The sequence below is a fragment of the Hemibagrus wyckioides genome, linkage group LG16, assembly GCF_019097595.1.
Source record: "Hemibagrus wyckioides isolate EC202008001 linkage group LG16, SWU_Hwy_1.0, whole genome shotgun sequence".
NCBI lineage: Eukaryota > Metazoa > Chordata > Actinopteri > Siluriformes > Bagridae > Hemibagrus > Hemibagrus wyckioides.
The window spans coordinates 23,878,629-23,890,067 of NC_080725.1; the positions used below are offsets into that span (position 1 = coordinate 23,878,629).

Below are 11,439 nucleotides of genomic sequence, written 5' to 3' on the forward strand. Positions count from 1 at the left end.
ACACACACACACACACACACACACACAGAACATACAGTGTGACCCAGAAAACATGAGGAAGTGGAATTAAAAACTTTCTTTTTCTCTATTCACATCTGTTCTCTTTACTAACACACATATAACTTTACCATTATCACCTGTTAAATTTATCACCAGTTTACAATCCTTGTGTGCAATATTACAGCTCTACACTAGTATTTGTACAGTATTTGTATTTATTTATTCTATTTATAGTTTATAAAACAGTGTATATATGTCTTTCTTTCTCTCTTATATTTTTATTTTCATTAGAGGAACTTTAACATGGCAAAGGAATTTCCCCATGGGATTAATAAAGTTCTTTGAATCTTGAATACACAGTGTTTAACAGAACCAGCATCTTCTTCCTAAAAATACTCCAGAATATTCCACTGTAAAATAATACTCCAAAACAATACACCTCAAATAATAAAAAATACTCAAAGTTACTGGAGAAGCTCCATAAGCAGGTGTTAAATGTTAAAGATGGTTCTGTTGTGTGTTTAATATGTTCTCTGACCTCACAGAGGCGAGTGTGGGAACTCCAGCTCCACTCTGGCTCTGGACGACTCCCCGGTCCGGTCCGATTCTTCACACAGCGGCACGTCGGAGTCGGTGCTGGACGTTTATCTGGTGAGATTAGTGCAGATTATTTTATATGCTTGTGTCTGATTTCTTCACTTTTTATTAATTTATACTGATTTAGATTTTAGATTTCGATTCCTTTCCTCCGCCACTGATCACTCTTTCTGTCTCATGCTACATTAACGGGTTTATTTATTTAAATGAGCTGCCAAAGGCAGAAAAAAGGAACAAAACAACTAAATTAATGATATTTACACTGTTGTGTGAACGTCTGATTCATTAAACACAAATATTTCAAAAATGAAAACAAGATTCAAAGCGTTTATTGTCATGTGCACAGTGAGGAAACAAGTTTCCCTGTACAATGAAATTCTTTCTTTGCTGTCCACAGTGAATGCCAAACAAGTGCAAAAAAAACATGTAAAAAAGTAAAATTTTAATAAATATTAAACACACACAAATACAAACACAAACATAATTAAAATATAAAAATAAACTACGCAGCAGAATTAGATATAGACTATGTATATGCAAGTGTACAGTATTTACTTATGTGCAAAACAATATTACAGTAGTATGTGCAAAAATTGAATGAACTATAGATGGTAATAGCAGCAGCAGTAAAATTAACAATGTGCAAATTGAATGCAACTGTGGATATTAATAGAGGTAGCATTAACATTAACAATTGCAGTGAGATGCAGCTACTTGATTTAATAACAGCAATAATTTTAACAAATGTGTAATATGAAGAGGAACAATTTAGTTCAGCTGATCTTTGAGATAGATGAAACCAGACTATGTCCTCTGGCTACCTGTTTAAAAGTCTAATGGCTGAGGGAAAGAAGGAGTTCCTTAATCTGGAGGTCCTGCATTTCACACTCCTGTACCTCTGTCCTGAGGGTAGGAGTGTGAACAGTCCATGTTGGAGATGGGTGGGGTCCTTAAGGATAGAGGCAGCACTCCTGTGGACTCTGCGGTGATGAATGGTCTGTAGAGAGGGCAGTGGAGTCCTGATGATCTTCTCAGCAGTCTTCACCACTCTCTGCAGATGTTTATGGTCCCTCATAGTAGTGCTGCCATACCACACGGAGATGCAGTTGTTTAAGACACTCCGAACAACACAGCTGTAGAAGTTGTTGAGGATCTTAATAGGCATGCCAAACTTCCTCAGCCTCCTCAAGAAGTACAGCCGCTGCTGTGCCTTCTTAACCAGCTGGGTGTTGTTGAGTGTCCATGTGAGGTCTTCCCTGATGTGAACCCCCAAGTATTTAAAGTTGCTCACCCTCTCCACTTCTAGCTTTCGGATGAACAGTGGCTGATGAGTTCTCTGCTCCTTCCTCATGTCCACTATCATTTCCGTTGTCTTGTCTGAATTGAGGGTGAGGTTTTTGTCCTCACACCACTTCGGCACCTGTAGGCCGCTTTGTCCCCACCAGTGATCCGTCCTATCATACATCAGCAAATTTCAGGATGATGTTGTCCTTGTGTGATTAGTGTGTAGTGGATGGGACTAAGAACACATCCTTGTGGGGTGCCACTTTGTTTCCAATCCTGTTTCCAATTCTGTTTCCAATCGTGACAGACTGCGGTCTGCCAGTCAGGAAGTTAAGTTGTCTTTATTCGTCACATATACATTACTGCACAGTGAAATTCTTTCTTCACATATCCCATCCTTGGAGGTTGAGGTCAGAGCACAGGGTCAGCCATGATGCAGCACCCCTGGAGCAGGGTGGGGTGAGGGCCTTGCTCAAGGCAGCTCGGCTGTGGTGGGGCATGAACCCCGATCTTCCAGTCAATGACCCAGAGCCTTACCACTTGAGCTACCACTGCCCACCTGAGAAAGTTCAGAAGCCAGTTGCAAAGTGTGGGGTGTAGTCCTAGTGCGAACAGTTTGTGGGTGAGCTTATGGGTAATGACTGTGATGAAGGTGGAACTGTAGTCGATAAAGAGCATCCTGATGTAGGTGTTCTTATCTTCCAGATGAGAAAGGGAAATATGGAGGGCAGCAGCAATGGCATTTGAGGTGGACCAGTTGGGCCAGTATGCGTACTGCAGGGGGTCTAATGTGTCCAGTATGCTGCTCTGAATGTTGGCCAGCACCACTCTCTCAAAACACTTCATGATGATTGGAGTGAGTGCTACTGGTCTGTAATTGTTCAGGCAGGTCGGGGGGCTCTTCGTGGGAAGGGGGACGATGGTTGTTGTCTTGAAGCAGGTGGGTATGGTGTTCTGAATTGAAGAGATTGAAGATGGAGGTACATCAGCCAGCTCCGTAGCACAAGCTCTGAGGGCCCGTCCAGGGATGTTATCTGGCGCTGCTGCCTTGCTGGGGTTGATCTTCCTCATTGCTCTGTGTACCGCAGCTGATGATACAGTAGGAGGGGAGAAGGGGAGTTGGGAGGTCCCAGTGTGTGTGTGCCTTCACTCTGTGTTGTTGTTGGAGGTCTCGAAGCGGGCGCAGAAGGTGTTGAGGTCATCCAGCAGGCTGTCTGAGGAGCTGATAGTAGTGCTCGTGGTGGGCCTGTAGTCTGTGATGTGCTGCAGGCCTTGCCGCATCCACCCGGCATTAGCATTAGAGTAGAAACTATCCAGCTTCTCTCTATACTGTCTCTTGTCTGTCAGAGCAAAATAGTCCTGCAGGATCCCCTCAGACTGTGGGGTCCAGAGCTTAACCTGTTTAGTGACAGGGTTTGTTTGTTTGAGTCTTTGTCTGTAAGCCGGGTACAAGAACAAAGAGATGTGGTCTGATTGTCCAAAGGGGGGGCGGGGTACAGCCCTGTATGCACCATGTATGTTACTGTAAACATTGTCCAGCATGTTATTATCGCAGGTGGGAATATCCACATGTTGGTGATATTTAGGAAGTACAGTCCGTAAATTGCACTGATTAAAGTCAAAAAAGTCAAAGTCAAAGAAGCTTTATTGTCACTTCAACCATATATAGCTGATGCAGTACACAGTGAAATGAAACAACGTTCCTCCTAGACCAGAGGTGCTACACAACAAAGACAAAGTACAGTGAAGCAGACAAACATAGAACTAAACATAGAGACAAAGTTAAACTATACTTAAGGTGCAATCTTTAGTAAAACCTAGACATACAACAGAAGTGCACAGGATGACAAGACAAGACAGTGCAGACAAACAACATATAGACCGACTCTGTAAAAGAACAGTGTTGACAGTGAGTGCAAATATTAAAGTTAACATGTAAACAGGATCAATATAAAGTGTAAAGTGTAAAGTGACATATGCGTGCAAACAGGACAATTTTTGTGTGTGTCTGTGTGTATCTGTGTGTCCAGAACACTATAGTTCTCTGTTGAGAGCAGTTCTCGGTTGTGTGAATGTGTTTGTGTCCAGCACAGTCAGTTCTCGTTGAGAACACAGTTCTCAGTTTTTGTGTGTGTGTGTGTGTCCAGCACAGTTCAGTTTCTCGGTTGAGATCAGATTTCAGCGTGTGTGTGTGTGTCCCTGTGTCCAGCTCAGTTCAGTTCTCTGTTGAGATACCTGATTGCCTGAGGGAAGAAGCTATTCAACAGTCTGATTGTGCGGGTCCGAATGCTTCACCAGCGCCAAAAAAAACAGCGTCAGGATGAGCCGTCTCTAATGTGCTGAAAACATCGTGGAGCTTGCCGAGTGCGGCTGTGGAGTTGGCTCACAAAGGAATGTAAACAGCGGCTATGAACACAGCAGTAAATTCCCTTGGTAGATGGTAGGGACGGCATTTCAGCAATAAAAACTCCACATCTGGCGAGCAATGCTTATAAATAGTCTGTATATCCCCACACCATGAGTTTGATTGATAAACATTGATAAACACACACACACATCTCCCCTTTAGCCTTACCGGAGGCTGCAGTCCAGTCACCTCGGTGTATGGAGTGAGTCTGTAGCTGAACAGAGAATTCTGGGACTTTGTCTGAGAGCCAGGTCTCTGTAAAAATTAGAGCACAGCTCTCTCTTACTTCCCATTGTGATGTCATCCTTGCCCTCAGCTCATCCAGTTTGTTTTTCAGAGATCCCACGTTAGTGGTGGCTGGCTAGCACAGGCTTTAGTCTAGCATAGAGCCCTCCCATCTTGCCTCGATTGCATCACCATTTCCGGAACACTCTCCTTGGGTCAGCTTCCTCACTTGAGCTCAGTGCTTCGGAGCCTTCCTGGGGGCGGTGGCGGTAGTTGCGGGAGCAGTTAATGATTCATAGCTCCGGAGATATAAAACCCATAAATTCAAAATGGTTGGCTGAATTGGCGATGAACCAAGAAACAAGAAACAAACAAGAAGAAAAAGCTGGCATTCAGGAGTGGAGCTAGCAAACACGTCTGCCTTGCCATGATACAACATACAACGTGATACAACAAACATTTCTGATTGTAAACAAAACTCACTCAGTCATGTCAAAGTCACATTTACTAACTTATAAATATCATTAAACTTGTTAAACCCTTAAAAACATGTTACAGCATGTTAAGAATTCAGAAAAATGTGTGTGTGTGTGATTCACAGAAACACTAACACCAGTATCTGATTGTTTGTGTTCCAGTGATGTGTGAAACTCACTTCCTGCTGTCTGAAACACGACACTCGTCTTCCCCGCACTTCCTGCTGTTAGCGCACTTCACGTCACGCTCGGGTCATGTGACCTGTGCCGTGATATCTGACTGATGTGAGGATCGATTTCACCAGTGCCAAATTATATCAGATTAAATTAAAAACTGAAATAAAAAATCACATCAATAATCTGTTGCACTGCTAGGATGCCGTATTATTAGTAGTAAAAAAATCTGATAATCTGTATTTTTTTAAAGATGTTCTTTAACCATTATTTTATTACAGATGTGTGTGTAATATACTGTAAAAGGTTCTTTATTTATAGAAATCTGTTTAATGGTTATTGTTCTATTAAACACTGTCTGTTTATGAATTTGTAAATATTTATTTGTGTTTCTGTGTATGTGTGTGTGAGAGAGAGTGGGAAATAAAGAGGATGAGATCACTGCAGGTTATTCACATAGACTGTGTCTTTATCTGGAGATACAACATAAAGGCAAGATTTTTTTTATAAACAAGTTAAATATAATGTGTTGAATTTATTTTAATTGAAGAACTGCAGTGAGATTGAGGAAAAAACTTCTGTTCAGGAGCTCAGTGAGCAGAGCCAACAGCAGTAAACTTCATCTCCATGTTGTTGACCTTTCAGCTGCTCCCTACAGATGTGGGGTCACCACAGCGTACCAATAGGTCTGCACAACAACTTGGCCCAGGTTTTACGCCAGATGCCCTTCCTGATGCAACCCTCCTATTTTTAATCAGTGCTTGGGCATTGGCTGGGAATGAACCCAGGCCTTCTGCATGGTAGGTGAGAAACCTACCACTGAGCCTGTAGGGGGGCAGTGCACCACCTAATGATGAACAGATGGAAGGAAGATAAAATGGAGGGAAATGGATGGATGAATAAATAAAGAAAAAAGATATAAACTACATATGAAGCACAGAAGTAACAGGGCAAACTACAATAGGTTACATATGTAACCTGGTTCCCATGACTGACACTATGGGAACACTGTCGAGGAAGTGAGTCTGAAGCTCTGTGTGCACACGCCAATTCATTGGCTCGGATAGGCATTTCCATATAAGGGCATCTATGTCACATTCATTCCACTTACCTTTGTCTGAAGGAAGTGTGAAAGGATGCTCAGGGTGTGGCCAGCGACGCAGCGTCTCGTTCCCTTCTCAAGGAACCAGGTTACATACATAACCTGTTGTAGTTCCCTTTCGAATGAACTCGACGCTGTGTCATGACTGACGCTATGGGAACGTGAATACCCACGCAGCCACACACCGGTCGATGTCTGTCCCGGGGATTGTGAAAGAGTACGAGCGGACCAGGAACAGGAGACCATAAGCCCCTGAAGGACCTGAGACCCAGGAGTGGGGTCCAGGTCCAGGTTATAAAACCTGACAAAGGTATGCGGAGCTCACCAGCCTGCTGCAGCACAGATCTCCTGGAGGGGAATACCCCTAGCCAGGGCACTGAATGAGGCGACACCCTTAGTGAAGTGAGCCCTGACCCCCTAGAGGCGAAGCAATGTGCCTTGTGCCTCGTAGGCCTAGGTAATGGCCTCTACCACCCAGTGTGCCAGGTGCTGCTTTGAGACTGAACTACCCTTGTTCTGGCTCCCAAAGCAGATGAACAAGGAGGGGGACTTACGCCACAACCTGGAGCGGTGGACATAGGTCTTAAGGGCTCTGATTGGGCAGAACAAGTGCAGCCTCTCCTGTTCCGCCGAGTCATGGGGCGGAAGACAGAAGGCCTGCAGGATGACCGGACAACCGGACATCCTGGGCACCTTTGGGACATATCCAGCCCTGGGGTGCAAGATAGCCTTGGACATGCCGGAGCAAATCCAGGCAGGCGGGGGCAACCGATAGAGCCTGCAGATCCCTTACCTGTCTAAGGGAGGCCAAGGCTAACAGCAGAGCCATCTTAAGGGTCAGAAACTGCTCTGAGCCTGACTCATTGGGCACAAAGGGGGCTTCCAGCAACCCGAGGGGAGGCGTGGTCTGCAGGAAGGCCTCAGCCACCTGGCACCGCGCAGAAGCGAGAGACCAGAGGGTGCCTACCTAAGGAGGCACTGAGGACAAGGGCGTGGTTCGCAGAAATGGCGGCCACGTGCACCTTTAAAGTATAGGGGGACAGGCCCAGAGAAAGACGAGACTGTAGGCCAGACCCAGAGCTTCCACATTACTGGGTGGGGGTGGAAAATAGCGCCTCACTCTCTAGAGAGGAGTACTTTCCTGACAGGAATCTCACAAGGAGCACAGTCTAGGAAGGAGACAAGGTCCGCGAACCAAACTCGAGCGGGCCAGCGGGGAGCCACTAGAGGAACGTGGACCACGTTGTGGCGCACTCTGGCTAGGACATCTGGGAGCAGAGCTACCGGGGGAAAGGCGTACAGACGCAGCCTCAGCCAGGTCTGTACCAGAAAATCCAGGCCCAGAGGGGCTGGATGAGAGAGGGAGTGTCACAGCGGACAGTGTGTTGGTTCCTCAGAGATGAACAGATCCACTTCCACTCGGCCATAAATCCACCAGACCTTCTGGCCACCATTCCCCTGGGCCTCAGCACCTGTCTCAACAGGGAGTCTGCCTCCTGATTTATGTGTGCTGGAATAAAAATCACTCTCAGTGAAAGAAGTCTGGTCTCTGCCCAGAGCAGGACCTGCTGCGCCAACTTGAATAGAGGGCATGGACACAGACTGACGGTTGATATAAGCAACCACTGTGGTGCTGTCTGCCAGCACATGGAAGCCCCTGAGGTGTGGGAGAAAGTGTTTCAGTGCTAGAAACACAGCCCTCATCTCCAGGCAATTTATGTGCCACAAGAGTTGAGGGCCTACCCAAAGAGCGTGGGTGGGGTGGCCATCCAAGACCGCTCCCCGTAAGTGAGGTGTCCGTCGAAGGAGTCCTGCGATGATGATACGCCCCTAGGATGAGACCCAAGGCCAGAAACCAGGGTCTTTTCCACATAAGTGGGTACGAACCCTGCGGCACGTAACCCTGGGGATGGAAGCCAGAACTGGAACGGCCTCGTGAAGCAGACCCAAAGGGATCACGTTGGCCGCTGCTGCCATGAGGCTGAGGACTCTCTGCATCTCGGCGACAGAGAGGCTTTGGTCTAGCTGAACAGCATTTACTGCTGACAGTATGGAGGCCACCCGAGCAGGAGATAGACATGCCCGCATCGTGGTGGAGTCCCAAATCACCCCCAAGAAAGTGGTTCTCTGAGATGGAGAAAGCACACATTTCTCTGTGTTGATCCTGAGGCCTAGAGAACTCATGTGGGCAAGCACTGAATCCTGGTGACTGGCTGCCATGGCCTTCAAGTTGGCCAGGATAAGCCAGTTGTCCAGGTAATTGAGTACATGGATGCCCTGGAGATGCAATGGCACCAGGGCAGCATCCATCAATTTGTGAAGGTGCATGGTGACAGAGCTAGACCTAAAGGAAGAATCCGATACTGGTAAGCTTTGCCCCCGAAAGCAAACCTGAGGAACCTCCTGTGTTCTGTTCGGATACCTATGTGAAAATAGGCATCCTTGAGGTCTATCATCACAAACCAGTCTTCGGATCTGATCTGTGATGCAATCAGTTTTGTAGTGCGCATCTTGAACCTGAACTTCTTCACTTCTTCCGCAGCCCCCCCATCCCTCTTTGGTACAACAAAATACCGGCTGTAAAAGCCTGAATCCCGATCTGGAAGGGGAACATGCTCTATGGCCTCTTTTCTCAGAAGGGAGAGTAGTCCCTCCTGGAGGAACTAAACTTGGAGTGTGCCGATGATAGTGGGCTGTACCCTTTCTTTACGGTATCTAGGACCCACTGAGAGACACCTGGCAGACGTTTCCATGCTGCCAGGTTGTCTGAGAGAGGTGTTAAGCTCATATTTTCCTCTGTATAAAGGAAGTGGAAGCAAGAGTGAACCCTGAAACACCAGAGGCTGTGGGGTAGAGGGTAGAAAAAGCCCCACTGAGGAGGGTGCTCCCAGAAACCCTAGCCCTCGGGCATCAGGATTCCTTCTCGGCCCATCTGGCCGAGATGACTGACCTCAGGTCAGGTCTCGCCTGACAGGCCTGAGCCCGGGCCCACTTGCCGGCCTCCCTGGATTTTACTAAGGGAGCACAGGCTGCCACACTAGCCTTCTTCTCTGCCCTGTCAGCAGGGGGGCAGGTGACGCTGGACAATGGCCCGGGCTTCTCACTGCGGCGAGGGATAAACTCTTTAAACAGTGACAGCGCTAAATTAATTTAAAATTAAATTAAATTAATAACAGACTCATTAAAGTGTTAACAAACAGACAAAACTGGCCAGATCTCCTGCCTTCAGCTCTTTGTGAAATTCGCATCGCATCACATCCAAAATCACAACTCCGTCTATTTGAGATGACTCTGACCAGGCCATTTCCAAACCCTTGGACTAAAACTAGTCCTGAAATTTCCTTTTCAGGTGACCTGAAGGTGATAGTCAGATTATATTCAAGCAAACTGAGAAACTGAAGAGTGTGTGTGATAATCTCATCATCAGCCTCATCTCTTGTAGACTCTATGGTCATTCTAGAACTTGCTTACATTGTGATCCTGATAGACTAAAGCATTGTTTAGAAAACAAGTGATTAAAAAAAACATTTATTATACACTCAGTGTAGGCCACATGCTCCTGTGTCTTATGCCAGCAGCATAGTGGGAAATTCGGCCTGTGATTTTCTTAGAAATTGCTCACAATTTCTACTGACGTTCATAATGCATAATGCTGTTGGATTTTGCATTCCACTGTACCAGTCGTTGTGGTCATCATTTGTCCTCTCTGTGGTCACCATGTACATTTCTTTTCCACTCATTTCAACAAAGTAGGTCTTGCTTCTTTCTAGACAGGACCACCCTCTGACCTCTGGCATGCACGGCCTTAAAGGGTGACTGTGGTGTGAGGTTGGGGATGTGGGATGGCCCAGTGGGCAGTGATACTGCCTTTAATGCTCCATAAGAGTGTGCTCAGTTCCCGCTGGGATCTAAGAGGGCATTGATATATTCTGACTATATCTCTGAACGCTCTGTCCTGGGCTGACTGTGTGATATTTGTTTCTGACCTCATCTTATGACATCTCGTGATATCCTTTATTTTGTTCCAGAAATTCTTTCTGTTCTTTTTTGATGATCATGTGCTGAACACAGACACTCACTGACAGTTTCTTCTTGTAATTTAAATAACCATGTTCATAATAAACTCGCCGAACCACCAGTGTACACATAGAACAGTCGTGTAGCTATGGGTAGGCCTGTCAGTCAGCCAGGGCCCACCCACCTGTCTGTCAGGCCCACCCAGTCAGTTACTTTGCTTTAGTTTAGTTGCACATTAAACTAAAATGAAACAGAGCAACTTTTAACAGAAACAGCCTTTATTTGTCACATATACATTACAGCACAGTGAAATTCTTTCTTCGCATATCCCATCCTTGGAGGTTGGGGTCAGAGCGCAGGGTCAGCCATGATACAGCGCCCCTGGAGCAGAGAGGGTTAAGGGCCTTGCTCAAGGGCCCAACAGTAGCAACTTGGCGGTGCTGGGGCTTGAACCCCTGATCTTCCGGTCAACGACCCAGAGCCTTAACCACTTGAGCCACCACTGCCCGCCACTAACTTACTAATGTTTTTGTCAAAAAGACGTCGTGTGCAGCCAGAGGAGGAAGATAATTCCGATGTTCTCGAGTAGTAAGGGGCTCTGCAAGTGTTTATTCACTTTATCCTCCAGTAAAAGTAAGCCAATCTGCATTTTCCTACTATGTAGTTGTATGGTTATTGTTCTTCATTTCATGTGGTTTATATGGCCGTTGAGCCATATATCCGACAGTTTACATGCTGTTCCATACTGTCCTGCTGATTTGATAATGCTGCTGCGGCGCGTCAGTCAGATGCGCACATGTGTGATGTGGCCGCCGTGCTCATGCTGTTCTTATCATTATGTTCTTAACACTGCTTATGATGACATACAGTCTTATGCTCTGATTAAACGGTGGTTTGCATTCAAGCATTGTAGTTGTGTTGGCTTATTTTGATAAAAGATGCATTTTAGGCTAGGCCCGCCCAATTTTTTCTGGGCCCACCCACATTGTGATTCCTGGCTACTCTAGTGACGTCGACCACCATGTCTGTTTCTGGTGACCTCTTTAGTTTGGCTGTAGATAGTTGACCTCTCTTCTGTATAAATGCTCCCTGTTCATCTCAGTACATTTCTCTTTTTTCTCTCTTGATGTTAATAAGAGAAAAAATAACCCTTTTAC

General features: G+C 46.0%; 1 protein-coding gene across 1 annotated transcript in view; it reads left to right on the forward strand.

Annotated features, from left to right (window-relative positions):
- The window catches only part of pip5k1ba (phosphatidylinositol-4-phosphate 5-kinase, type I, beta a), a 27,320-nt gene extending 21,711 nt beyond the window's left edge, over positions 1-5,609 (forward strand). The window contains exons 14-15 of the mRNA XM_058411784.1: positions 546-651; positions 5,152-5,609. Of these exons, the coding sequence (XP_058267767.1) occupies positions 546-651; positions 5,152-5,154 (109 nt within the window). The 3' untranslated portion in view covers positions 5,155-5,609. The remainder of the gene's footprint in view (positions 1-545; positions 652-5,151) is intronic.
- Positions 5,610-11,439: the final 5,830 nt, after the last annotated feature.